The sequence below is a fragment of the Lynx canadensis genome, chromosome A2 (genome assembly GCF_007474595.2).
Source record: "Lynx canadensis isolate LIC74 chromosome A2, mLynCan4.pri.v2, whole genome shotgun sequence".
NCBI classification, from domain to species: Eukaryota; Metazoa; Chordata; class Mammalia; order Carnivora; family Felidae; genus Lynx; species Lynx canadensis.
In genome coordinates this window covers 162,954,113-162,980,679 of record NC_044304.2, presented here as the reverse complement: position 1 = coordinate 162,980,679, position 26,567 = coordinate 162,954,113, and the positions used below count along the sequence as shown (strand labels likewise).

Genomic DNA, 26,567 nt, shown 5'->3' with positions numbered 1-26,567 from the left:
GGCGACCGCGGGGGCCGCGGCGGCGGCGGCGGCGGCGGCGGCGCGCGCAGGGCCTGACGGGAGCCACGTCTGTCCCGGTCGGGGACTGAGCCGCTATTGGCGTCCGGGCCGCGATCCGGGGGCTGCTGGGAAGATGGCGGACTCGGTGGCCCGCCGATGAGGAAGCCGCGGAGGGAGCCCGGCTCCCGGGCCCCGAGACCGACTGAGGGAGCGACCTGCGCGGGGCCTGGGGAGTCATGTAGGGGTGGCATCTGCGGGGCGGGCTGCGGGCGGGCGGCGGGAGTTGGCGTTGGCGACCATGACCACGGTCTGCTGGCGTCCCCGGGCTCGGGTGGGTGTGGGGGTCCCTGACACGGCCGACTCCGCACCTTTGCAAAGCCGCGCGCTCGGGCTCCACGGGCGCCCCGCGAGGTGGGCGCTGCGTTCTCGTTTCACGGGTGAGGAGGCTTGGGCTGAGAGACGAAGCCACTTGTCCAAGGTCATGCCGGTGGTAAGCGGGAGCGCCCAGCATGGAACCCAGGACCGCTGGCTGCGGAGCCCGCGTTCCACCCTCCTCGCCGCTGCCGCCTCCTGCGGGAGGGGGAGGTGGTCGGGAGGGCGTATCGACGGGGCCAGCTGGGCTCCAGGCTGGGCACGACCACTGACCCGATTCGTGACCTCAGGCTTCACTGCCTTTCCTCTCTGGGCCTTGGTTTCTCCACCTGTGAAATCGATGTAGTGCCAGCCCTGCCTACCACCTCATAGGCGTGTGTAGAGGACCAGAGGAGATACGCAACGCATGTGGAATTGCTTTGTAAATATCACTGTGCCGCGTACACCGAAGGTGCCGTTTCGAAGGATGGAAGGAGGCAGAGAGGGGCGGGGTGGGGAAGACTAGAGCAGTCTCCAGGAAGAGTGAACACGAGTCTGGGTTGCTCCGACCCCAGGGCCCTCTGAATTGGGGAGCGAGGTAAGGAGTAAGATAGCGGGTTTTCCTCCCCTTTGGAGAAAACCTCACCCCCTTTTCTGGGCTGCCCCTCAGGGTCTCCAACACCAAACTCCATGCTTCGAGTCCTGCTCTCTGCCCAGGCCTCTGCTGCTCGGCTCTCTGGCCTGCTGCTGCTCCCGCCAGTACAGCCCTGTTGTCTGGGGCCCGGCAAGTGGGGGGACTGGCCTCCTGGAGGAGGCCTCCATGCAGGCCCCGTGCAGGGGCTACAGCGGCTTCTGGAACAGGCGAGGAGCCCCGGGGAGCTGCTGCGCTGGCTGGGCCAGAACCCCACCAAGGTGCGCGCCCATCACTACCCCGTGGCACTTCGTCGTCTGGGCCAGCTCTTGGGGTCTCAGCCACGGCCCCCTCCTGTGGAGCAGGCCACACTACAGGACTTGAGTCAGCTCATCATCCGAAACTGCCCCTCCTTTGATATTCACACCATCCACGTGTGTCTGCACCTTGCAGTCTTACTTGGTGAGGAGGGTGTCTGGGGGTGGGTGGGTGTTAACGGAAGAGTAGAGAAAGAGCATAGAAGACCCGAGATCACTGACAGAATTCACCTCTCAGGCTCTGCCAGGAATGGCGCATACCCTGGCACGCTTGCTGCCCCTCCCGTCTTCACAGCAGACACCAGGAGTCCAGCAGCCTTCGTTCCAGCTTAGCTAGGGTGCCAACCCTGATTCCTTCCAATACAGTGCTCTAGAAAGCCACTATAGCGTGTCACCATTGGCATGAGATGAGAACTCACTTGCCATCTTTGTATAAGGCCTTCCCCACAGACCGTCCTGATACCATACGTTCACATGGCGTTTCACCTTTCTCCAGTGTTTCCACTTACACTGTAGCAACCCTTCCAGTCCAGAACGTGGAGACGTGAGAGGTTGGGAATTCACCCACTGAACCCAGGACTGGAACAGAGCAGCTCTTCGTTACCAGGACTGCCTCCTCTGACCCTCTCCCTCTCAGGCTTCCCATCAGATGGGCCCTTGATGTGTGCCCTGGAGCAGGAGAGAAGGTTCCGCCTCCCTCCGAAGCCACCTCCCTCTCTGCAACCTGTCCTTCGCGGTGGGCAAAGATTGGAAGCTGCTCTGAGCTGCCCTCGTTTCCTGAGGCATCCACGGCAGCATCTCATCCGCAGCCTGGCAGGTGCTGGAGGGGACTAAAGGCAGGTGGCGGGGAGGGGCCGAAGAGGAGGCAGGTGGTGGTGTCTGGGCTAAAAGGCGTCGTCCAGATCTGGCCCGAGGGTCCAGCATAATAGGCTGTTTTTCACAGAGGCCAGGCCGGAGGAACTGACACCCCACGTGATGGTGCTCCTGGCCCAGCACCTGGCCCGGCACCGGTTGCGGGAGCCCCAGCTTCTGGAAGCCATTGCCCATTTCCTGGTGGTCCAGGAAATGCAGCTCAGCAGCAAGGTGGGATTACCTCCCGCCCTGCCATGCTCCTCTCCCAGCCCTCCTCAGGCACCGTGTCAGGCCCAGCCCCCCATGCAGCTTGACCGGCTGCTGCTTCCTGCCGCAGACAACCAGCTAGGCTCTCTGCTCTGGCCCCTGGGGGTTCGTCTTTGCTCACACCCTCTTGGCTTGTCCACCTACCCAGCGTGTGTGCCTGGTTCTCTGCAGTTCTCCAAGCACTCGGCGCGGTCTTAGCCTCGTTGAGCCCACTCCTCTAAGTCTTCAGGGCCGGCCCCCACGGCGACGTCTCCTCCACTGGTTTGATTAATCACATGGGGCTCAAGACACTGGTTACGCTGTCAAACTTCTGGTGTGTACGCCGGGGTAGAGGGATCGTTCTGCCTTTACAGAGACAGCAGCTTGCAGGCCAAGCCTCCCCGAGGCTCAGCTTGTGGCGGATACCGGAGAACCGTTTCGTGCGGGGTGAAGGGCTGCTCTTCCTTCACAGGTGGTACAGAAGTTGGTCCTGCCCTTTGGGCGGCTGAACTACTTGCCCCTGGAACAGCAGTTTATGCCCTGCCTTGAGAGGATCCTGGCTCGGGAAGCAGGGGTGGCTCCCCTGGCTACTGTCAACATCTTGATGTCACTGTGCCAGCTGCGGTGCCTGCCCTTCAGGGCCCTGCACTTTGTCTTTTCCCCAGGATTCATCAACCACATCAGTGGTGCGCGGACAGGAGGGCTGGCTGGGTCCCCGAGGGCCAGCGGGCAGGGGCGAGTGGGGGTGGGGCCCCGCAGCCCAGCGAGCCTCCGGCCTGCTTTCCCACAGGCACCCCTCACGCCCTGATTGTGCGGCGCTACCTCTCCCTGCTGGACGCAGCCGTGGAGCTGGAACTTCCAGGATACCGGGGTCCCCGCCTTCCCCGAAGGCAGCAAGTGCCCATCTTCCCCCAGCCACTCATCACTGACCGTGCCCGCTGCAAGTACAGGTGGATGGGGCAGCCTGGGGGAGGGGAGGGGACCAGCCTGCAAGCAGCACAGAGTAGAGGAGCCAGGGGGACCCTGAACTGTCCGTGCTCGTGCGCCCTAAGTGGTCACGGGAGGGGACAGAAACGGGCCTCGGGACATGGAAGGCATTTGCCCAGGGTGGAGAAGCGTACAGGAGTGACTTAGGAGGAGACTCTCAAGCCTTTCCATATCGGTGTTCCCCCTCCCCTCTCAGTCACAAGGATATAGTGGCGGAGGGGCTGCGCCAGCTGCTGGGGGAAGAGAAGTACCGGCAGGACCTGACCGTGCCTCCAGGCTACTGCACAGGTGAACCCCAGGTGGGGTGGCCCAGCCCGCAGGGATACAGAGCCGTGGCTGGAAGCCAGCGGCCCTTTCTCTTCCTCCCTCCAGACTTCCTGTTGTGTGTCAGCAGCTCTGGTGCCGTGCTGCCCGTGAGGACCCAGGACCCCTTCCTACCATACCCTCCCAGGTCCTGTCCCCAGGGCCAGGCTGCCTCTCAGCCCACGACCCACGACCCGGCCCAAAGGTAAGGGGAGAGGGCGGAGGAGCCTCCCCTGCCTCTGTGGACAGCGCCCTGAGCTATGGTCCGCCCCCTCCAGGGTGGTGCTGATGCTGCGGGAGCGCTGGCATTTCTGCCGCGACGGCCGAGTGCTGCTGGGCTCGCGGGCCCTACGGGAGCGGCACCTGGGCCTGATGGGCTACCAGCTCCTGCCGGTGAGCGGCCCCTGCCTCGCCCCGGGAGAGACTCCACGCCGTCCTTTCTCCCCTCAGCCCACGGGCCCTGTGGGTAACGAGCTGTCCTCCCCCCCCCCCCCCCCCCCCCGCAGCTGCCCTTCGAGGAACTGGAGTCACAGAGAGGCCTGCCCCAGCTCAAGAGCTACCTGAGGCAGAAGCTCCAGGCCTTGGGCCTCCGCTGGGGGCCTGAAGGGGGGTGAGGGGGCACACACGGGGCTCAGGATGACCCTCCGATGGGGGGTGGACGATTTGCACTTTGGCTTTCTCTGTTTCGGTTTCTCATTAAAATCCCTTTCCTTCCTCATCTTGCATCTTGTTTCTGGGACAGGGAGCGGGCTGGGTTCCCCCACCTCTTTCCCATCCGTGCCCCCTCCCCATACAGAGACAGAAGGCCAAGGATAGGTGGGGGCCGAAGCACTTTACTGTGGGGGGGGGGGTGAGGATGGTAAGGGGACTTTAAATTATTCACTTAAATAAAAATGAGGGAGGGGAGGGGGAGAGCACCCCCCAGCCCCTGTTCCCTCTGTCCGTCTGTCCCTCGGCTGTCGGTCCAGGCAGCGGCTACACAGGCATGGGCATCTCATTGTACTCGTCCACACCCTCCCGCTCATCGAACACTGGCTCCGCCTCATTAGCATCCAGCTGTGGGGGTGGAGGGAATCAAGAAGGTGGATCCTGACCTCAAGCTGGAAGGGGACGACCCCAGAGGGCGCCGGCGGGGCTGGTGGGGAGGGGCAGGAGGCCTTACACATTTCATCTCTCGCTCGGTGAAGATTCGGGTGAGCACCACCATGCGGAGCGGCACTGTGAGGATGAGGATGAAGGGGAAGGCCAGGGAGGCGGCTGTGGACATGACCGCCCAGAGCAAGGCCAAGCAGAGCAGCTGCAGGGCTGTGAACAGGTGCATACGGAGGGTCCGAACCTGGGGGTGAGGCGGGAGGAGACACGTGAGCCCAGGCTTCTCCCCGGCCTCGGAGGGCCACCCGGCCCGCCACATTCAGGAGGCCCGCCGCATTCTTCCCTGCACAGGGGTGGGGATGGAAGTGCCTTCCTGGGTGCTTACCAGAGCTGCGTCTGTGCAGACTCAATGGCGGCTGGCCCAAGTGGGCAGGTGGGGTGCCGGAGGGTATGACCACCCCCCCCCCCCCCCCCCCGGACCCGGAGGAGCAGAGGCACGGGGCTCTTCAAAGCGGGCTCTTACCTTCTTGACGTAGGTCACATCTGGGTGGTGTTTGGGGGGCATGAGCAGCAGATGCAGCCGCTCGTAGAACTGGATCCCGTTAAGGGAGGTAACTCCCATGTACAGAAAAATTCCAAAGAGCACAGCCAAGGGGATCTGCCGGAGCAGGTCCCCAATAACCAAGGAGAGGCCTGGCGGGGGGGCGGAGAGGGAGGAACGGCTGGCACCAGGGCTCCCCATTCTCAGAGACCCGTCTGGGAAGGGCGGGGGCAAGAGGTGGACGTACCCACAAGCAGGGCGACCAGCAGCCCTGTTACCCGCTGCTCCTTGACCTCCTGGATCTTGGGCTTGTCCCCAGGCGCCACGGCCTTGCTCATGACGGTGAGCGCGTTGGCGTGGGTGACGGAGCGGACAGTGGCGGCAGCCAGCCAGGGCAGGCCGAAGAGGGCACAGATGCCTCCCATGGCCACGATAAGCAGCAGGTCCAGGTGGAAGCCGGAGCCCTTCTGCAGCATCCGCTCCTTCTTGGAGATGATCAGCCTGAGTGGGGACAGGCACCCACTGACGCCCTGGAACCGGCTTGGCACAGAGCCGTGTCTTTCCAGAGCATCCAGCCAGTAGCCTCTGTCTGTTTTTGGAAGCTGGTGGTCCCTGCCCATCCCGTCAGGATAAGACCTCTGTCACGGCTGAGCCTTCCCCAGGCCACCCTCCCTGCCCTTCAGGACAGCTTCCGGTCCGTACCGCGCCCATCCCGGCAAACGTCAGTGGAACTTTCTATTGTCTACAAAATAAACTCTAGGGGCCAGCCAGGCATCCTGGGCTCCCCCCACCCAGTGCACCCATTATCTCCCAGGCCGGCTGGGGTTCCCTTCCGTGAATGATGTGGTTCCTGTCCACAGGGCGCCCTCCTGGCTGGGACCACTCACGTGGTGATCTGAGTCTCCATGAAAATGAGGATGAAGACCAAGATGGCGGGCAGCAGGCTGGCAACCATCATCCACACGGGGAAGGAGCTGTTCTCCCCCAGAGGGTTGATGACCCAGCCCCGCTTTTCTGGGGCTGTCACGGAGAATCCACTGGGCACGCTCAGCTTCTGCAGGACAGAGGTGGGCCTGGGGGTCGGTGAACCTTGGAGGGAGAGCCCTGAACTGCGACAGGCAGGGTGAATGCCGAGGGCCTGCTGTGGCAGAGGCCTGGTGTGTGCCCAGCTGAGAGGCAGGGACTGGGCTGGAGAACATCTGGAGCCAGGTGCCAGGCAGCACCCCCTCCCTGCTGCGTGTGCTCTACCTTACCTGGGTATAGGTGTCCTCAATACTGTAATCCACAAGCACCATGATGAGGATCGCGATGGGCACCCCAAAGTCCCCAATCACCCGCCGCACCTGTGGGCAAGCACCGTGCTCAGGCCCCCCGCCTCCCTCCAGCCGTGACTCAGTCACCCTTCCTGGCCCCCCGCTTCCACCTCCCTCCGGCATTCCAGCCCACACACCCGGCCAGGGAAGAACCGGCTGTTCTTGAATTTGCGCAGGAAGAAAGCGATAAAGAAGGTGCCGGCCATGAGCACCAGCGACAGCAGGGCCGTGTTGGGCTGGCCCCGGGGCCTCCCCTGCCCGGCTGGCACAGATGAGCTCCCATTCCCCGGCCCCAGCGTGGCTCCTGCCCCGTGCCACGTGGTGTTCTCGCCGCTGTCTGCCTCAGAGCTATTGGAGACGGAGCAGCCGTGGAGGGGGTGTTCCTGGAAGATCTGGGGAGAGGACAAAGGACTCCATCAGTGAAACTGGCAAGATTTCTGGGCCTGGATGTATGCTGAGCGGGGCAGACGGGATAGGGGATGGTGGGCCTGGCCTCACAGGGGTTGTCCTGCTGATCAAGAAAATGGCTGAAGTCGCCAGCTGGGAGCAAGGGAAACCGGGCATGAAGAGAGGGGCTCGTCTACTTCGGGCAGCTGCGGACTACAGAGGGGCAGAGTGCGGGGCGCAGAGGACCGCAGTGGCAGTCTCCTAAGCCTGACCCAGGCAAGGGTCTGGTGCCCAAGCCGGGACTCTTTGTCACCTTGGGGGCGTTTCTCTTTTATGCTTCTGGGTTGTTTGCCACTTCAACAAAAGGACGTATTACTTTTGTTATTAAAGCACGTGTGAGTGGGGCGCCTGGGTGGCTCAGTCGGTTGAGTGTCCGACTTCGGCTCAGGTCATGATCTCACGGTCCGTGAATTCGGGCCCCGCGGCGGGCTCTGTGCTGACAGCTCGGGGCCTGGAGCCTGCTTCGGTTTCTGTGTTTCCCTCCCCTTAGCTCCTCCCCTGCTCACACTCTCTCTCTCAAAAATAAATAAAAAGATAATTAAAAAAACAAAAACAGGTGGGTTTTTAAGACTGACGTGCAGCTCCAGTATGTGTGTTGGTGGTGACAGGGAGGGTGGCGAGGGGCCAGGAGGAAGAACCAGCCCGTGCTCTGTGGGCTCCTCAGAGAGCAGCCCAGGGGAGCTTCGGACAGCCTGGAACCTCACACCCGGAAGCGAGAATGAGAGACGGGCAGGATGTGCCCTGGCTCCCTCTGGTCCCGAGGCCTCACCCCTCCCAGCCCTGTTCTCAGCAGGGCCTGCTCACCTTAATCAGCTTGTAGAAGGTCTCGTAGATGAAGATGAGGGAGATGAGGAAGGCAAAGATCTCCTGGGTGAACCGGGAGACAAAGCGCACCAGGAAGCTCCCCTCCAGGGCCACCATGAGCAGGGCCAGGAGCACCAGCCAGAAGCCGATCCACACGCGGCCCACCAGGTACTCCAGGTTGTTGCTCCTGCAGAACTGGGGGGGCGACCGGTCAGGTCCAGAGCCCGGGGGGGCTAACAAGGCGGGCGTGTCGGGGAACAGGAGGGGCAGCTGCGGCGGGGCAGGAAGAGCCAGCCCCCAGGTAGCCTGCGGGCCCTTACCGAGAAGAAGGCCTCCTCAAACACCAGCAGGGGCCCGGAAAAGCCGATCACCAGCAGCGGCTGGGCCCCCAGCAGGCAGAAGATCACACCCTGGAGCGCCGTGGACATGATCAGCTCTGACACCCCAATCAGGTCCTGAGTTTTCTCTCCTGGGGTGGCAGGGAGCAGCTCAGGAGCTGGCAACCAGGGCCCTGTGCGTGCCCTGCCCCCACCCGAAGCCTCTCCTTACCCAGCAGCCCCCCGAAGGTGATGGCAGGGGACAGGGCCGCGAAGTAGATGAAGATGACGGCAGCCAGGCACTGGGGGTCAAGCGCATCTCGGAAGTCACTCAGGTAGTGGGGATAGCGGCGCCGCACGTCCCGGATCAGGCCCCCAAAGGGCCGGCCCGTCCGCCGGAGGGGATCATCTTCGACTGCGCCTGTCGCCTCTACCATCTGCAGGAGCGCTGCAGCCCAGGCCTCCGTCAGGGCGCCCGCCGCGGCCCCTCCGTGCTCACCCCGCTCCTCCACGTACACACGGACCCCAGCCGGAGCCCCCGAGCCCCCGTGGGCAGCCCGCTTCTCGCCCCTGGCCCGCACTGGCCCATACCCTTATCTTGGGCCGACTTGGGCTCTAGTCCCGCCCCCGTGGGCAACAGCCGGCCCTGCTCCTCTCGCTTCTTGAGCATCTGGCGTTGGAAGTGAGCGACGGATCGCAGCAGCTCCTCGCCCTGCACCTCCGAGGGCGGCAGCACCACGCTGCAATCCAGGAAGGCGTTGATGGCGGTCAGCAGGTCCTCCCGCTCGTCTGCCAGGTAGGCTGCCTCGTGGAATTGCTGTCAAAGCAGGCCGGGGACCGGTGAGGGCACGGGGCGAGGCCAAGGGGCCCGGAGCAGGGCTGGGAGAGACCCCCGGGGGCGTTCCGGCGGGCGCTGGGGAGGGCCTGACCTTGTCGGACATGAGGGTAGAGATAGAACGGCCGATCTCGTGGTAGTCCATGTTGGCGCTGCTCGGGCCCAGAAGCAGGAAGAGGAAGCGCACGGGCACGGGTACCTCCAGCACCGCGTCCAGCTCCACGGCCTCCCGCAGCCGCACGAAGGCCATGGTGGGGCGGGAGAGGAACTCCACGCAGCCTAAGGGCACGGTGCCATCACGGGCAGGAGAGGGCACGGGCCGCCCCCCGGCCCCTAGTCCCCAGCCCCAGGGTGGCACCGAGGCAGGCGTGGCCGCCGACACCCCTGCCCCCGAGACTCGCCCACATACCCACAAGGACCACCGTGGCCTCGGCGTTCTCGGGGATCTTCTCCAGGAGCTTCAGTTCGTGCTTGGACTTGGAGCGAGTGATGCCGGCTGGCGGGGCTGGAGGTGGCAGCTCCCGCTGGAAACACGGAAGAACGGAGCTCAGCCCTGCCGGCCCCAGCCCCCACCCTGCCGCCCCACCCGGCGAGTTCACACCGGGCTCGCTCGCAGTCCCTCGGCCAGCCGTGGTGGCTGGGACCCGAACCAGGTAGGGCCACCGTTCCCCCTCACCTCTCGTTCCACCTCTAGCCGAGTCTCGGGAACGCCTCCGATGAGAGGCTCAGTGACATGGGGGTCGCTCTCGGCCCCCTGGCCGTGGTGATGCCCTAGCAGGGAGCCCAGGGAGCCGGCTGAGATGTTTCGAGGGAAGGAGAAGTCCTTCTCATCACTCGGGTGGCTAGAAGAGCAGAGGGCGGTGAAGGAAGGAGAGCGGTGGCCAGGGCAAGGGTCAGGCAGGCAGGGGCAGCAGTGGGGGGGGGGGGTCTCACCTGTGTTTCAGCAGCAGGGCCCGCAGCACGTTGGCTCTGTCTTCAGCCTTGATCTGGTCAGAGATGACCATCTGCTCCACCACCTGGTGGGCCACCCCAGGCAGGGTCTGCTGGTCCAGGTCCAGAAGCACAGCCCCTGGAACAGGATGGCACAGAGGGGCCTTCATCCCCAGGCAAGAAACGCAGCCAGGGTGCGGAAGGGAGAAAGAACCAGGGACAAGGGGCCAGCTAGGTAAGCATGGTCCCAGGAAGGAGCGCTGGCCCAGAAATCAGCGAGCAGGGCTCCAGGCCCCAGCCCCATCACCTCTCTGACCTGTTCCTTCCAGCACTCTCTCCCACAGGAACATCGTGGGGCTCAGCAGAGGCCACCGAGGCAGGGCCCTCCCAGAGGCCCCTTCCAAGGAGCGCACAGCCTCAACTGGGGCACCCCAAGCCGTCCACTCAGACAGGGCCACTTTTTTTGTTGTTAGAAAGTTCCTCCTTTCAGCGAGCCCCACTCTGCCTCCCCTAACATCCACTCTAGGGTCCTAGTTCTGCCCTCTGAGCGTGACACAGCCCATCTGTGGCCTTGAGTCACCTGAATATGTCACCCTCCGCCCCGAGCTCCTCGACTTCCCCAAGTCCAACAGCTGCTCACAGGACAGTTTCCAGATCTTTCTCCCAGTCACTGCTGTGAACGACTATTTGATACAGAAATGGAAGTCCTTTCAAAAGCGACCAGGTCATCTGTCAAGGTCACTTGCAGGAACACAGAACCAAAGAACGGACAGAACCAAAGACCCCTGAGCAGCCAAAACGGATTGCAAAGTCCTGTGATAAAGCACCTGCACTGTGGCACCTCATACAAAGCCTGCAAGCCTCGCTCAGAGCCTATTTACTCCTGGTTTTGAAATAATTCTGACAGAAGGTTTCTGAGTCCCCAGCTGCATACAAATAGGCCTTCTGACAGCAACCGGGAGTGACTTCCCCAACAGGAAGGAGCAAACAAAGAGCAGAAATATCAGACCTAGACCTCAAGACTCCTGCATCTTATTTTTTTAGTGAAATTTACATAGCCTGTGGGGCCCCTGACTGGCTCAGTCGGTGCAGCATGTGACTCTTGATCTTGGGGTTGTGAGTTCAAGCCCCACACTGGGTGTAGAGATTACTTAAAAATAAAAATCTTTGTAAAAAAAGAAAAAGAAAAAGAAAATTCATGTAGCCCTATAGATTAGATCATTTCAGAAAAGTTTCCATCAAAATTCTTTAAAAACATGTCAGCATCCCAAACATACCAGCTTCAGTTATCTGAAAACATCACTTAAAGAAGCCATTTGCTAAAAATCCCAGATAACAGAGAGTTGTGTCAATCCTGCCCTGCAATCACCAATGACAGAGCCCAAGAGGTGACAGGCTATATGACATCATGAGAAGAGAAGGCTCTGTCCTGAGCTCTGGTAACATCATACACTGTGCTGGTTAAGACAAATTTGGGGGGGGGGGGGAGGGGGGCGGGGGTATGCTTGAGTGGCTTAGTCGGTTAAGCATTTGATTAGGTCATGATCTCACAGTTTGTGAGTTTGAGCCCCACGTCGGGGTCTGTGCTAACAGCTCAGAGCCTGGAGCTTGATTTGGATCGTGTGTCTCCCTCTCTCTCTCTGCCCCTCCCCTGCTTGTGCTTTGTCTCCCTCTCTGTCTCAAAAATAAACAAACATTTGGGGCACCTGGGTGGCTCAACTGGTTAAGCATCCGACTCTCGATTTTGGCTCAGCTCATGATCTCGCAGTCCATGAGATCGAGCCCCACATCGGGCTCCACACTGACGGTGCGGAGCCTGCTTGGGATCCTTTCTCTCTGCCCCTCCCGCACTCGCGCTCGCTCTCTCAAATTACATACGCTTAAAAAAATATTTTAAAAAATAACACGCCGCAACTAAAAAATAATAAAAATAAATAAGTAAATAACCATTAGGAAAAAAAAGAGATAAATTTGTGGGTTTCTGGTCCTCAGAGAACAGGCTCAGTCAACAAGATTTACCTGGGATGAGGATGGGGCGGGGGGGGGGGCAGGGCAGGTTACCATGGGCCAGGGTCCGGCGGAGCTCGAGGAGGCTGCGGAAGGACAGGGAGGCCACGTGGGGCTTCCCCCAGCGCTCCGTCTCCTCCTCCACATCCTCCTCAAATTTGATCCAGCGCGCTGTCTCCCGCCACTGGGGCTCCTGGTTTTTGTCCAGCAGCAACTCATTGAGCTCCACAAATACCTTGGGATAAGATAAAAGGGCATGACAAGGTCAGAGCCGGGCGGAGTCCAGGGGCTGTTCTCCATGACAATCAGTGTCAGGGTGGGCGTGTGACCCGGCACAGGGCATGGCACGCGGGCACGGAGGTACATAGGTACGGAGTTCCCTCCTCTGTAAAACGGGAGTAGGAATACCCACCTCAAAGGCCTGGTATGAGGATCGAAAGAAAAAGTACACAAAATGCTCGGCACCGTACGTGACGTAGTAAACGCTTGATGAACAGTCACCACCCACGCCCCCCGACACTGGAGTGTCCTACGCTTCCACGTCTACACGTTCAAGAACTGACAAAACTGACTGAGAACCACAAAAGAGCAGTCACCGCTGAGGGCACTGAGCAGAGGCGTGAAGGAACCAAGTGCGGAAAACACTCTGTGTCCAGGGAGAGTTAGCCAGGTGTTTCCGTGTGCAAAAAAAAAAAAAAAATCACCGAGCTGTACGGTCAGCCCCAGCGCACCTCCCTGTATGCTGTGAGACCTCAATAAAAAGGTCAAAAAAAAAAAAAAAAAATCCACTGGAAGGGGTGGGGTCCAAGACCAGAGCCCTGGAGCCTAACACGGACAGCGTCACTAAGTAACAGTGATCCTGGCCAATCGCTGCCCCTGATTGATGGCTCGTGCCAGCTGGGCTGTCATCTCCACAGGTGTGGAAGGCCCAAATGAGCACAGGTGACTGGATTCCGAAAAATGACGCGTACGGCTCTACAGAGCCACCTCTGGCCCAAAGGGTCCTCAAGCTCCTCACTGCCAGCTGCCAGGAAACGGCCACGATATAGAAATGAACAGGGTCTAAGACGTGAAACAGAATCCTAACAGCCGACTCAACAATGTCAAGGATTCTTGTGCAGTGTACAAGCCTCACAACTGCAGATGGCAGTCCTGGAGTTTGAAATTATTGCTGGGGCGAGGGCGGGGGGCGGCTGTGGGGAGAAGATGGGCAGGGAGATGACAGAAGAGCATGAAGTAGAGAACAGTACCTCGTGAGGCTTGTGGGGAGCCCGGGGCCGGGTCCGAGGCGTGGGGCCAGGCTCTCGCCCTTCCCGGCCACCCTGCCCAGACCCTTTGGCATTCTTCCGCACCAAGTGCCGACGCACTCCAGGAACGTCCTCGAACCGGTGGCCTGCGGGAGGCAGAGGAACGGTGTCGGGCTCCCCCTTTCTCTTACGCCCCGTTCCCACCAGCATGGGGCATGGCCCGCGCCCAGCACTCACTCTTCATGAGGTCTAGGTCAGCGGTGGCCAGCGTCTGGGCCTCACTCTCGTCTGTGGGGACTCGGGGCAGCAGAGCCTGCTCAGCCCCAGTCATGCTTCCAATACGCCTCCTCTCCTGCAGGTTGTAGCTTCGGTGCCCAGGCTGCGCTTTGGGCTGGGGGCGCCCGGAAGCTCCCCCGTCATCACCTCCTGCCGCGCCACTGGCCACAGCCGCCACCTCTTCCGCCGGGGCTCTGGACCGACAGAGCAGCCGTGAGCGGGAGCCACGCAGCAGGATCCTGGGAAGGGGAGTCCAACCAGACCTCCTGCTCCCGCTCCCCGCTCTTGGTGGGTGTGGGCGTGGAAGAGTGAAGAAAGATCCCAGGAGCGGATGCAGCATTTAAATCTGGCCCTACCCTCTCCTGGCCGTGCTGCCGGAGCAATCACACCGGCTCCCTCCAAACATAAACTGCTCAGCAGCAAAAGAGAGCTGGGGCCAGCCTCCCGGGGTGTGGGGCAAGGTGGTGCCGGGAAACGCACCTAGTACAGCGCCCCCCGCCCCCACCAAGCACACCCCTCGCCATGGACCCAAAGAGGGTCACGCGTCCAAGTTCCTAACCAAATGGAGTCAAGTACGTAAGAACGGGCCTTTAAAAGTATAGACGGCTCCCTGGAGGTCATGAGAACACAAACGCCTTGTCCTTACAGGTGCCAGCTTCTGCTCCTGTCCCCCAATCAGGATGCCCCCTTCCTCTCTGCCACTGCCAGGGAGCCCAAGCCCTGCCACATCATCCTAAACGGCTCCTCCCCAGCCCCGAGCCCAGGTGCCGAACGAGGCCCTCCCGACAGGCTTTCTCCCCCAGTATCCACCCACCCCTCGCCCCCGGGCTCTCGGTTCTGTCTGCACCCCTGCCCACAAATCTGACCTACTTTTCCAACGCTACGCTCTCTCTGAGGCTCCTCCGCCTCCCACCGGCCCCTGGGCTGCCCGCCAGCTTGTGCCCCCGTGCACACGGCCCGTGTGCTGCCTGCAGCCTCAGAGAGTCGTGGAGCACGCCCTTCTGTTCCCCGCAGCCCTTCACACTGCCTGGCACCCAGAAAACAACAGGTCCGTGATAGTGGTGACCTTGAGACCCAGGGCAAAGTGGTTTCCTCCAACAAGCCTTTTCGGGCTGACACCCCCAAACTCCAATCCCCCGCTGATACCGCCTAAATGTGCCCTTCAGCACAGTAACTTTTCTGGTGCCACTTCCCAGGAGCGAAAGGGGCTTCTCCTCGTCTTCTCGCATCTTTGGAGCCCCAGGGGATACTCGGAGGTTACGGATCCAACCCCTGATCCAGTGCTCGCTGCTCTACCCGAAGCCACAGGTGCAGGAGATGCGGGTGGGGGGTGGGGGGTGGGGGGGGCGGCCTTAGCCTGCACACCTGTTCTGTGCCAGGCCAACCCACACTTAACTTTCATTCACACCACCCTTCGATTCCTGCAACCGCCTTGCAAGAGAGGTTCTATTCTTCTGCACACAGAAAGGCTGAGGCTGAGAGAGGTCGTACTTGCCCAAAGGGGCAGGGCTGGGATTTGAGCCCCCAGTCTGAGGATCCTGAGGCTGGTGCTTTTTTCTTCTTTTTTTTTTTCCTACATCACCTCACTGACATCAGGAGGGGAGGTCTCTGGGGACACTTACCCAGTCTGGGCCCCTCTGCTGGCCCGGGGAGCCCCCTCGTGGTGGGGCAGCGGTGGAGGAGGGGATGGACTGGTCCTCTCTGCCTTCCGGTCGGGGCCTTCATCCTCCTGGAGAAAGAACTGGAACAGGAATCCATGAGGGCAGGTGAGGCCAGGCTAGGGATCCCGGAGGCACCCCCAGGAGCCCTGCCCCCACTCACCTGCACCGAAGAGGGTGTGGAGGCAGGGGACGGTTGGGTAAGTGCCCGGGCCCCCTCGGCCTCACTGGCCTCATCCTCATCTTCCTCCCCCTCTTCAATGGTGGGGGTCTCCCCGGTAGGGGAGGCTCCAGGGCGCCTGCGAGGCTTCCTTCCCAGGCCCTGGGGGGTCTTGCGGCGGCGGGCGTCCGGAGGCAAGTGGGCAGACAGCGGGTGATGGATGTGGTGGGAGGACTGGCGGTGGTCTACAGGGAGGAGGGGGCCTGGATGCAGGCGAGGCGCAGCATCCCTCCCCTCCCCCGCCGCCCTGGTTCCTCCCACTAGGCCCCCCCAGCCCCTCCCCTGCTGGACAGTCGAGCCCAGTGCCCCCGCTGCCCCCTCACATTCAAAGTCTTCCTCCCCATAGCTGCGGCCTGGCTCCTCTCCTCCTCGAGACCCGGCCTCCTGCAGGATCTCCTCAAACCGCTCCACACCCAGGGTGCGGTGGAGTTCATCCTCCTCCTGCTCGGGGAACCCAGGCGCTGCAGAGCCCAAGCTCTCTGGCTCTGGCTGTGGGGAAGAAGGGGTGGAGAGGACACACGGGGGCTCACCAAGGGTCGTACCCCGAAACCCCACCCTGTGCTGAGCTGGGGATCCAGGACCCCCCCACCAGCAGCCTTCCCCTCAAAGGCCAGGACTATCCGCGCCTGGCACGTGTGCCTGTGCCCGTTCTGGTCCGTTCTAGGGCAGGGGCAGAATCCTGTGGATCCAGCCCCGAGGTAGGGCAGGGCGTGTGGACTGGCCAGTTCACATGGCTGCTGGTGAACAAATCCCCTCTGGCTGGAGAACAACTATCGAGCCTGAAAAGTAACTTCTGGAGGTGCCCAAGCTGACTGGCCGGGACTCTTCTGAGTCAAAGTGAAACCAAGCCCCTGGATAGGAATGCAACGCTTCACCTTGTCAGGAATCCCCCCACACACACACCAACCCCAGCGGCACCCCACCGAGCCCAGGGCCCCTCAGCCGGCTCCTAGCCCCGCCTCTCACCCCCTCCCCCACCTGAGTCATACTGCAGGAGAGGAGCAGCGGACCGCGGTGGCGGCGATGCTTTGGAGAGCTCAGCCTAGCTAAGCAGCCTGCTGCCTAGCCACAGTCTTTGTCCAGCCCCCACCACCCCTGCCAGTCTCAGCTCCAAGCACCGCCAAATATTTGCTCTAGAGCTTCGGGACCTCAAGGGCATCGGGATCTCCAAGGGCGGGGTATGGAGCCCCCTCCGTGGCGGTGCCAGTGGCCAGAGCAAGGGGAGGAGGACTAAGAAGAAGGCGGGTCCTGGAGAGACACCGAGGTGGGGACAGGAGCAGCAGGGAGTGGCAGGGATACTGGATACAAGATACAGGGGTCGGGGGGGGGGGGGGGCTTGCTCCCCGCCCCCCCCTGCCCCGCCACCGCCCATCTCGGCAGCTCTAGCCCGTTCCCCAAGCGCTGGGCTCCACTCTCACCAGAATTAGCAGCAGGAGGAAGGCGGCAGGAGGTGGCTGAAGCGAGTGAGCACAGGGAGCTACCCAGGGTGGGAACAGGGGGGTCAAGAGCCCCTCGCACCTGAGGCCGCAGGAGGAAGTCCATGGCAGGCAGGGGTGAACTCAGGAAGGAGAGGGAGGGGACCTGCCCGTGCCCCTTCCCGGTCACGTGCCCTGCTGGGCCAGATGACCAATAAGGGGCTGATTATGGCACTTGGGGTTAATCATTACACTCCTCAGGAAAATCAGGAGGGGGCCACGTGGGGCGATGGCCACGTGGGGCGGGGCAGGGCGGGCCTGGGTGGCACGTGGGGCCAGGGGCGGGGCTGTTGCTGCAAACTGCCCAGAACCACTGTGCTAGGGCGCTACTGCCTCTAAAGCTGGGTCAGAGGGGGTCGCCAGGTTACAGACCCAGGGTCCCCAAAGTTCCTCTCTCTCTGAGGCTAAAGAACCTCCCAGGTCTTCAGGAGACAGCCTCCACTCCCTCCACGGGACTGGAAGTAGCATGACCCCCCTCCAACCAATACGCATCCCAGACCCCAGAGACCCCAATAAGGCCAGGGGAGGGATGGCAGCGCCCCTCCCCAATCCATCAGAGGCTCCCCTTCCTCCAGAGTCTGCCTACACACACACATGCACACACAGACACACACGCACACACCCGTTTGATGTGGACCCTCCGTCAGAGCACCTGTGGCCGTGGGAGGAGCGGTGAGGTGGGCTGGGCAATACTCACAGTACAGAAAGAATCTGCGCCCGAGGCGGGGCGCCGGGGGGCGCTGCTCATGGCCAAATCTTAGCCCTTTTCACTGTCACTGCGGCTTTCAGGGCAACAAGGCGGCGGCATAACCTGAGCAGGGGGAGAGGACCGATCACGTGAGAGCAGGCCTCCAGGCAGAAGTGCCCCGGCCTTGCTCAGCCCCCCAACATACACCCCGCCCGGGGAGGGGGGGGAAACAGGTCTCAGGGATTTCCCGCCAGCTGGCACTGACCGGTCTCCCTGTGGCTCAGGATCCTCTAGACTAGGAAGGGTTTTAGGGTGGCCCTTAGAGGCCGGAGGGCAAAGAAAAAAGTTACTTATAGGAAGAAATGAGAAAAACAGAGAGGAGAGGACTGAGGCCAAGGAGGCCACAAAAGGCCAAGTGACTAAGGGAGTCCAGGCCCAGACCTCCAGAGAAGGCAGCAGAAATCAGGGTGGGGAGTGGAGGAGAGAGGGGGAGAAAAGACAGGCTGAAAAGGCAGAATCAGGAGCAGTGACTGGTGGCACCCGATGGGGGCTGGCCAGGAGAGGAGTATCCTGGGGAGAGGCAGACACCCCGTGGGGCAGAGTGGGGAGAAGGACAAGGAGAGACTGGAGGGAGCCCCAAACAGCAAGCAAGGGGGTGGCAGAGACACCAGACCCAGGGCTGGGAGGAGACACAGGACTGTGCCCCCTCCCCTGATGAGGTTGCTCCCTGGGGGGAGGGGCAGGAGCCCAACTCCACTCACTCAGTGGGAGGGAGGAAGGGAAGACAGCGGGCAGCGGGCACTGGCAGGACTGAGCTTTATAATGGGGGAGGGGCACGTGACGGACTGGGAAGAGGGTGGGCACAGAAACCCTTAGGTTCTGCCCTAAGGGGCAGTCCTGATCCCTCCCCTCCCCTAGGCGGGAGCCAGGAAAATATGAGTGTCAGGGCTGACGCCCTCCTGACTGTGACTGTAGGGGTGTCTGGGGAGGGCACTGTGTGTGGTGGGGAAGCAGAACAGTTGTGGTTAAGGAACCTGACCAGTGCAAACCAGGGTACTCATTCCTAGTGGGGGAGGGGGGGGTGGGGGGGGCACTCAAGGTTCTCCAAAGTGAAGTACTTAATAAGTTCCCCAGTGTGTTGTTGGGGGCGGCGGGGGGGGGGGGGGAAGGGGACACAGTGTCCCACTTAGGGCAAACTCGGCATAAGACAGGTCAGCGGAGGGTCAAACAATATACATCTGGGGGGTCAGTCCAGGGTGGGGAGCCGGGAGCAACACATTCTTGGCAAGCACTCCCACTCAGCTGACGCTCTCTTCACCTCCCCCTAGCAGGCCTTCAGCCAGATCACGTCTGGTGTGGGGGAGAGGGGCACAGGGAGGCCCCCCCCACCCCCGCCTGAGAAGGGCGTGTGGTGTCTTGGGCACCTGCAGGTGCCCCACTCCCACTTCCAGGCTGTGCCCTCAGTGTACTCCTCCACCCCCCGCCCCCCACCCCCTCCCCGCCATCCCAGAACACAAAGCAGCTTCTGTCCAGAGCATCGGTGCCGATAATCCGGGGTGGGGGCACATTCCGGGACCAGCCCCGACCGGCCCGGAGGATTAGCATCTCCCCCACCCCTGGCCAAGGGATTAGCACCCCGGACCCCCACTTGGGCATTAACCACCCCCCAAGTGAACTCGCACATTCCACAGCTCTTCGACGTGTGGCTGGTGGGGGTGGGGTGGGGGCGGAGGGAGGAGGATAAAGTGGATTTCAGGCAGCGCCGCCCCCACACTCAGCACCGGCTCCCCACCCAGACAAGCCAGCCCCCCCCCCCCAGTCAGGTCCAACTCTCCAGGCTCATCGTTCCCATCCCCACCCAGGTGCTCCCTCTTCTGCCTGACCCCTTGTCCTGACCTGACCCGACACCCCCTCCCTTCCCAGCTCCGCCTCCTAACCCGGAGGTCGGGGGTAGCGGCCTGGGGCGACCCCCAGGCTAAGGCACCCTGGACGGGCCTTAAGAATAGAGCAGGGGGTCTTAGGGAGGGGGTATCGTCTGGAGCTCGCCCAGGAACTGGGAAGGCCGGCGGCGCCTCCCAGAGACTACCCTCTCCTGGTGGCAGGGGGCGCGGCACCCTCGATTTAGGTAACTCTAAAAAACGGACCCCAGATCCCGCTCCCGACCCACACTCCGCGCGCCTCCGCATCCTTCTCCCCAAGACCTCGCTTCCCCGCGCCCCAGTCTCCGCCCCTTCCTCCACTTCCACTCCCTCCCTGCTGAGTCCCGAGTTCCCCCCTTTCCTTCCCCCTCCCTTCCTCCCTCCGCGGCCCTGGCCCTCCTCCGCCGCCACCTCTCCGCTTACCCGCTTGCTCTGGACTTCGTGCCCCGGGGGTCTCGGGGTCTCTCCCCCTTCTCCGGAGCCCTCGCGCGCTCCCGACGACTCCCTAGTGCCCACCTCGGGGCGCACCCCCGCCGCTCCCAACTTCTCCCAACTCAACTTTCCCCCGCGCCGCGGGCAGGCCAGCCCCCTGCGTGCGCGCCCCCCCGGCGCACCGTGCGCGGCCCCGCCGCAGCGGGTAGGGAGGCGGGGAGCCGGGGCCGAGACCCGGGACGGAGGCGCGCTTCCAGACACCGCCCCGCGCTGGGAGCCCGGAGCCCCAGCGGCCACCCTCTCTCTTTCGGCTCAGTCCCGTGAGGCCGCCGCCCGGGCTTCCCGGCACGGGACTTGAGCACCCTGAGGACGCCGTCTCTTGGCCGCATTAGGCACCTCGGGGCGGAAGGGAGCCCGCCTTACGCTGGGGATCCCAGGCAGGAAAACGGCGACACAAAAATGATCGGGAAATTCCGGGCGGAGGAACTTGAAATAGAATGCATCGGGGTCAAGATTCTCACCCTACCACCCCCCTCACCACCCCCTCCCCAGTAATCCCCACTGCCTCCAAGAAAGGCCGCGTCTTTGCCTGGGGGACGGGAGGGGGTTGGCGATAGGGGTGATTGCTGCTGGAGGTTGGATTCCTATTACCCTGAGCTGACCTAGACTTTTTTCCAACCGGGTACTTGTGCCTCCGAGAGATTTCCCTGTGGCGACCTCCCTCCTCGAACCCTATTATAATCATCCCCTGCCATTAAAGATCGCTCTGTGGATTTCTGGTTTTCTCAACTCGATGATAAATTCTTCCAGAGGAGGAGTATACTTTTCTTTTTAAAATTTTTATATTTTTTAGTATGCCACCAGGTGAAGCACAGCATTGTGTTTGCCGAAAACGGTCTGGTCTAAACGAGTTAATTAACAAATGTTTAGCACCAACTATGGTCTGGGTGCTGAGGAGTGCTGTTTGGGGCCGTTTTTGTCCAGTTCACAGCCCTCAAGAATGCAATCATGAGACAATTAGAGAGGAGAGCAAGAAAATCTATAATCAACTCCTTAAGGGATGAGGTCAAGGCTGCTGCAAGTATAGCATCTGTCTGTGCTTCTGTCTGTTGAGGGCGGTAGCCGACCTGCCAGTCCTCGGCCACACCCTGGTTGACTCCGGTGGGCCCGGGCTCTCCAGACGGGTATGGGGGGTGGGGGTGGGGGACTCCCAGTGTTCCAGCCAGCTTGCCTTGGGGTGTCACAGTGTAGCGAACGGCTGGAGTCCGGTGGGCTCCGAGACGACACACGGGGCCGAGGGCAGAGAGGGGTCTCTGGCGTAAGTTAAATCCAGGGGCACACCTGCCTCTCTTCCCAGCCTTGTGGTTCAGCTGGTCCCTGTGAAGTCATCACCAAAACATGGCTCGGAGCCATTCCCCAATCAATCCTGAGGTCTCCAGATGGCCTGGGGAGAGGTGGAAATCCGTAGCGCGATTGTCAGGAGGTCGTTGGAACCTCGACACCATCAGTCGCGTCAGAGCGCAGCTATCCGGGCCGGGGATGCGGGCCGCCAAACCCCAAACCCCAGAGAACGCCCCACCCCCACCCTACTGCATTCTGGATGTGTAGTCCCAGAGAAACCCTTTTCAAAAGAAGGTTGTGATCACAGAAAGGAATAACAAGAGCAGGGCACACTGGGAGCTGTGGCGCGACGGCTGTGAGGCCCGGAAAGCGGACACGCGATGCTTCCTGGGACTTGAAGTCCAAGGTTTTCCTCCGCGGTCGAACCGGGGCCCCGGGAAGCGAGTGCTGCAGAGAACCTTCGCGCAGCCTGCTGGGAGTTGTAGTCTTTTTGTTGCCTAATGCCCGGGACATTGCTGGGAAACCTGCGTACCCTTAGTACTACACGGCCCAGAAGCCCTTGCGCAGGCGGGAGGGGAGGGGGGAGGCGGGGCAGGGCCGGAGGCTGGGGTGCCGCCTCCTCTGCAACGCCGGGGCCGGAGTCTTAGAACCCAGGGCCCGTAGGGGTCCCCGCGGCTGCCGCGATGCAGAAATACGAGAAACTCGAGAAGATTGGGGAAGGTAATGGGACTACGAGATGTTCCTGCAAGATCTTCCTCTACAGACCCTTCAGCATTCCTTGCAGCCTGGCTCCTCTACCGTCAGCAATACCCACAGGCTCCGACCTCAGCCCAGACTGCAGCCCTGGCCCCGAGCTCCACACTCCTTGCGGACACCTGTCCTTCCCGTTAGCATTTCCCGCAGACGCCCCTTCCCAACCTTAGCACTTCCTGGAGACCCACCTGCCGACCTTAACACTTCCTGCATCTTCCACCCGTAGCCTCAGCACCATTTGCAAAACCTCACCCAGCCCCCAGCCTCAGTTCTCGATGCAGACCTCCAATCTCAACATTTCCGCCGACCCCCACTTTTCTCCCAGACCTGCCCACCATCCCCAGACCCTCCGGAAGCACCGCCTTTATTATAGACCTCCTTACCCTCGCAGCCACAGCCTATCCCTGCTGCAGACACGCGTGAGCCATCTATCTACAGGCACCTTCTCTGCCCCTTCGTCACTTACAAAGCTCTGCAAATGCTGAGCCTTTCACCCTCAATCTCTTCCCTTACTCGTCCAGACATCAGAAATAACGCACACCTGCGTTGCCTGCTCTCCTGACAGGGACTTCCTGGGGTAGGAAGGGTGTCCCATCTTTACCCTCGCCCCTGACCTTCCTGTAGGCACCTATGGAACAGTATTCAAGGCCAAAAACCGAGAGACCCATGAGATTGTGGCTCTGAAACGGGTGAGGCTGGATGACGATGATGAGGTAGGACTGGGACATCAGGGCTAGGGAGGGGGTTGAGGGCCCAGGTTGGGTGGGATGTGACTGTTGCCCACCCGGCCCCCTCCCATGTGTAGGGAGTGCCGAGCTCAGCCCTTCGGGAAATCTGCCTACTCAAAGAGCTGAAGCACAAGAACATCGTCAGGTGTGTAGATGGGCAGGGTCCTCCTTGGCTGTGTGGTCAGTTGGAGGAGGGGGGCTTCAGAGATGGGCTGGGCTGATGCTGGGACCAGGGTTGGGCTGATACAGATCCCTTGGGGACCTGAGGCTGAAACTCGTGGACCTGCCCCGCTGAGTCCTCCCTCCTCCCTAGGCTTCATGACGTCCTGCATAGCGACAAGAAGCTGACTTTGGTTTTTGAGTTCTGTGACCAGGTGACAGGGGGACTTGGGGGCCAGTAGCCTTGGGGGAGGGTATAGGGGCCCAGACTGAGGTTAAACTCTGTCACGTTCCCCACCCCCATCCCTTTTTAGGACCTTAAGAAGTATTTCGACAGCTGCAATGGTGACCTAGATCCTGAAATTGTAAAGGTGAGGGGCTAGTGTCCTGGAGACTCACTGAGGCCAAGTGGCACTCTGTCTTCAGCGTATGCACTCTCTGAGCACCAAGTTCAGGGCCTGAGCGGGGACACGCTGGGGTGTCGGAATGAGAAAACCCTGTCTCTACCCTCCAGGAGCTTTCTGTCTGAGCAAGCATCTTGACATGGTCTCTTTGATCTGACAGTAATACTTTGATATCAGTGATACGATTTGCATTTGAGAGACGAGGAAATGAGAGTCAGAGAGATACGTTCGTTCACTCATTCATTCATTCATTCACTCGTTCATTCATTCACTCATTCAACAAACACCTATTGGATGCTTTGCTGTATGCCAGGCACTGTGCTAGGCCCGAGTGCCTGGCCCCAGTCCCAGGGGAAGCAGCGCTGAATGATAATACAGCACAGCATATATATTGATGGCTACAAGTGTGTGCTTACCTAAGGCCAGTTAGGGGAGAGATCAGAGTGGGAGGGGGGGAAGGCCCACTAGGCTGTAAGTTCTAGAAGGGTGGGGAGCAGGGCCCCCACATGTATACCTATATATATGGGTATATAATACCTACCACCGTACAAAGCAGGTCCTCCGTAGCAAAGCGATGAGGTTGCTGAAAGATGGGTGGGGTTTCGAGGCTAGCAGAGGGTGAAGAGGGGAACGTGACCCACTACTGGCTGCAGCTTCCTTCCAGAAGGTCTGATGCTCTCCCCCTGCCACCCCTCTCCACCCCACAGTCCTTCCTCTTCCAGCTGCTGAAAGGCCTGGGATTCTGTCACAGCCGCAATGTACTGCACAGGGACCTGAAGCCCCAGAACCTGCTGATAAACAGGGTACCTCCTGGGGAGAAGGTGGGAGGTCAGGGAGGCTGTAGTCACTGGCTGGCACAAGTGATGGGGGGAGCTGGGCTGGGAGGCAGAAGAAGGAGGCCTGCCCTGGGACTGTTGAAAACCCCTCTCAAAGTCCCTTTCCATCTCCACTCAGAACGGGGAGCTGAAATTGGCCGATTTTGGCTTGGCTCGAGCCTTTGGGATCCCGGTTCGCTGTTACTCAGCTGAGGTGAGCTGGAGGGGGGGTGGGAGATGGGGGTGAGGGAGGGGGTCCCCTCTGAGCATCTTTCCATCTCCTATTCCAGGTCCCACACAATTGTTTCCCCTTCTCACCGAGCCCCTCCTCCCCAGTCCTCTAAGCAGGGGGGTCGCTGTGGGTGGGGTCTTCTCCAGGTGGTCACGCTGTGGTACCGCCCACCGGATGTCCTCTTTGGGGCCAAGCTGTACTCCACATCCATCGACATGTGGTCGGCCGGCTGCATCTTTGCAGGTGACATGCCTGGGGGTCTGCGGAGCCACTGTCTCTCCCATCTGAGTGGACAGATCGGGTCTGGAGTGGCCCCTCTGGGGAAGGGAGTGAGGCGCTTGGGGCTGGGGATAGGACACACAGAGGGTGCCATGGGAATGAGGGGTTCTTCATACCCCACTGCACCCCCTAGAGCTGGCCAACGCGGGGCGGCCTCTTTTCCCGGGCAATGACGTAGACGACCAGTTGAAGAGAATCTTCCGATATCCTTCGACATTTCCCTTTGCCTCGAGCTCTCTGAAGGGGAGTCAGAGGGGGCACCTGGCAGGCTCGGTCGGTAGAGCGTGCGACTCTCGACCACGGGGGTCACGAGCTTGAGCCCCACGTTGGGTGTAGAGTTTAATTTTAAAAACACGAAGGGGAGTAAGGAGCCTGTGGAGCGCAGAGTGCATGGGCTGGGCCAGGAGAGGGGGTGGCTTTGGGCGAGGGGATGGAGGGCGGACACCCCGGTAGGGCAGGGTTGAAGCCGTCTGCTGGAGAGTGTGTGACCTGTGACAAGGAGGGCTCACTTGGGGGAGTAGCCGTGAGCGTGTTCCTCCAGCTGAGAAGTGAATCCTTAGGACGCAGGAACCAAAAGCAGCGGGGGGGGGGGGGGTAGATGTGGGAGTAGGAGAAGGCCGACTGGTTCATCAGCAACAGACATCGGGGTTTATTTAGGTCAGAGGAGTGAGCGTTTGTAAAGTGCCTGGCGCACCCCGGGAACACCCTGCACGTGCTGGGTCCTGCCTCTGGCATGAGCGGTGGGATAAAGTGAGGGGTGTGGAGGTGGGTATATGAGAACCCCCCCCCCGAGGAGGGGAAGAGCCCCTCGCCCGCCCCTTTCCACCTGAGTGATCCTTGACCCCATGGACACGCTTCTGGGGACACCAACCGAGGAGCAGTGGCCTGCCATGACCAAGCTGCCAGACTATAAGGTGTGACGGGGAATAGCGGGGGTCCCTTTTGCTTCCCAGCTGTAGCAGCCTCCGGGCCCCCGCACTGCTGGTCTGACTCTCCCTGCACCCCCACCCCCACAGCCCTACCCGATGTACCCGGCCACAACGTCCCTGGTGAATGTCGTACCCAAGCTCAATGCCACAGGGAGGGACCTTCTACAGGTGACCGAGGGCAGGGGCCGAGGGTGGGATCCAGACACTTGTCAGGAGGTCTAGGGGAGGCTGGGGCTGGAGGCAGTTAACCCAGCCTGAACCCGCCTTTCTTCGCGCCTTTCTTCGCGCCTTCAGAACCTCCTGAAATGTAACCCCGTCCAGCGCATCTCGGCAGAGGAAGCCCTGCAACACCCCTACTTCTCCGACTTCTGCCCCCCGTAGGCTCCAGGACCTTGGCCGGGCTGGGGCCTGGCCTATTTAAGCCCCCTCCCGGGAGGGGAGGAAAAGCCGGGGGTGCACGGGGTGCTGAGCTCCAGCTGTGCTGGGCCCGGCCGGGGTGGGGGTGCCCCGGCCCGTGTTCTTCGCTCCCTCCGTGGACTTTATTTAATTTCATAAATTGGCTCCTTTCCCACACTCTGGCTGATGTGGTAGAGTGGCTCTGAGAGGCGGGTGGGCTTGGGCAGGGGTCTCTGTTTTACCGCCCTCTCCGGCCTTGCTTCTGGCTCAGACCCAGCCCAGTGGTCCAGCCTTTGCTCCACTACTCTGAGTGGCCTGACACTTGGGGGCTGGGGGCACCGCCCCCCACCCCTGACGGCTGGGCTCGGGGCAGTACCACCCCCGCACATGTGTTTATGCTGGCAGCCAGTGTCAGAGTAAGGATGGGCCTGCACCAGAATGGGGAGAAAAGGGCGGGGCCTTTCTTCACGGCTCTCCGTACCCCACGTGTACCTCCCCATCTTTCCCTTCATCCCCACCCCCCATACCCAGGCTGATAGGCTGGGACAGCAGGGATGCAAAGATGCGGTTAGACGAGGAACATCCCTTCCCCTGCTCCCTTGTCAGTTTTCCAATATTTGAGGTACAGAGAAAGAGCAAGGAT

General features: G+C 61.3%; 3 protein-coding genes across 10 annotated transcripts; 2 read left to right on the top strand and 1 right to left on the bottom strand.

Moving 5' to 3' along the window:
* The first annotated feature begins 58 nt into the window (after window positions 1-58).
* FASTK (Fas activated serine/threonine kinase) lies at window positions 59-7,091 on the top strand. Of its 5 annotated transcripts, XR_003967320.1 has the most exons (13): window positions 59-238; window positions 1,022-1,444; window positions 1,937-2,116; window positions 2,243-2,382; window positions 2,870-3,083; window positions 3,188-3,347; window positions 3,581-3,672; window positions 3,757-3,892; window positions 3,966-4,080; window positions 4,194-4,297; window positions 4,875-5,002; window positions 5,640-6,041; window positions 6,181-7,091. XR_003967320.1 is itself a non-coding variant. In XM_030308837.1 (10 exons), exons 1-10 carry the CDS (start codon window positions 157-159, stop codon window positions 4,299-4,301), a joined length of 1,650 nt encoding a protein of 549 aa, XP_030164697.1. In that variant the 5' UTR covers window positions 59-156. The 5 variants fall into 5 exon arrangements, 1 of the variants encoding a protein (XP_030164697.1); XR_003967321.1 differs by lacking the exon at window positions 5,640-6,041; XR_003967319.1 differs by lacking the exon at window positions 6,181-7,091 and having other exon boundaries at window positions 5,640-6,112.
* Window positions 4,501-20,037, bottom strand: SLC4A2 (solute carrier family 4 member 2). Of its 4 annotated transcripts, none has more exons than XM_030308832.1 (23): window positions 19,880-20,037; window positions 17,547-17,660; window positions 15,698-15,863; window positions 15,318-15,559; window positions 15,119-15,237; window positions 13,458-13,735; window positions 13,224-13,366; window positions 12,028-12,208; window positions 9,970-10,105; window positions 9,713-9,878; window positions 9,446-9,560; window positions 9,131-9,315; window positions 8,793-9,018; window positions 8,434-8,649; window positions 8,205-8,353; window positions 7,885-8,079; window positions 6,771-7,025; window positions 6,574-6,663; window positions 6,208-6,374; window positions 5,568-5,821; window positions 5,303-5,472; window positions 4,850-5,023; window positions 4,501-4,743 (listed from the first exon to the last, which is right to left on the bottom strand). In XM_030308832.1, the coding sequence occupies exons 2-23, from the start codon at window positions 17,595-17,597 to the stop codon at window positions 4,663-4,665; spliced, it is 3,759 nt and encodes a 1,252-aa protein (XP_030164692.1). In that variant the 5' UTR covers window positions 17,598-17,660; window positions 19,880-20,037; the 3' UTR covers window positions 4,501-4,662. The 4 variants fall into 4 exon arrangements, with proteins under 4 accessions (XP_030164692.1, XP_030164695.1, XP_030164694.1 ...); XM_030308835.1 differs by having other exon boundaries at window positions 13,458-13,690; XM_030308834.1 differs by lacking the exons at window positions 17,547-17,660; window positions 19,880-20,037 and adding an exon at window positions 16,893-16,962.
* Window positions 20,038-21,830: 1,793 nt separating this feature from the next.
* CDK5 (cyclin dependent kinase 5) lies at window positions 21,831-26,115 on the top strand. Its single transcript, XM_030308831.1, has 12 exons — window positions 21,831-21,949; window positions 22,607-22,695; window positions 22,788-22,855; window positions 23,024-23,084; window positions 23,184-23,240; window positions 23,981-24,076; window positions 24,228-24,302; window positions 24,467-24,563; window positions 24,733-24,802; window positions 25,453-25,513; window positions 25,616-25,696; window positions 25,823-26,115. The coding sequence occupies exons 1-12, from the start codon at window positions 21,913-21,915 to the stop codon at window positions 25,907-25,909; spliced, it is 879 nt and encodes a 292-aa protein (XP_030164691.1). The 5' UTR covers window positions 21,831-21,912; the 3' UTR covers window positions 25,910-26,115.
* The last annotated feature ends 452 nt before the right edge of the window (window positions 26,116-26,567 follow it).

Coding starts and splice junctions, on each gene's coding strand:
- SLC4A2 (XM_030308832.1), bottom strand. CDS start 17,597: ATGAGCAGCGCCCCCCGGCGCCCCGCCTCGGGCGCAGATTCTTTCTGT. Junction 10,106..12,027: donor CCGCCGGACCCTGGCCCATG/GTAACCTGCCCT, acceptor ATCCTGTTCCAG/GGGCTGTGCTTCTGGACCTG. Junction 7,026..7,884: donor CCTTCTACAAGCTGATTAAG/GTGAGCAGGCCC, acceptor TCCTCTCCCCAG/ATCTTCCAGGAACACCCCCT.
- FASTK (XM_030308837.1), top strand. CDS start 157: ATGAGGAAGCCGCGGAGGGAGCCCGGCTCCCGGGCCCCGAGACCGACT. Junction 239..1,021: donor CGCGGGGCCTGGGGAGTCAT/GTAGGGGTGGCA, acceptor GCTGCCCCTCAG/GGTCTCCAACACCAAACTCC. Junction 3,084..3,187: donor ATTCATCAACCACATCAGTG/GTGCGCGGACAG, acceptor GCTTTCCCACAG/GCACCCCTCACGCCCTGATT.
- CDK5 (XM_030308831.1), top strand. CDS start 21,913: ATGCAGAAATACGAGAAACTCGAGAAGATTGGGGAAG. Junction 21,950..22,606: donor ACTCGAGAAGATTGGGGAAG/GTAATGGGACTA, acceptor ACCTTCCTGTAG/GCACCTATGGAACAGTATTC. Junction 22,856..23,023: donor AAGCACAAGAACATCGTCAG/GTGTGTAGATGG, acceptor CCTCCTCCCTAG/GCTTCATGACGTCCTGCATA.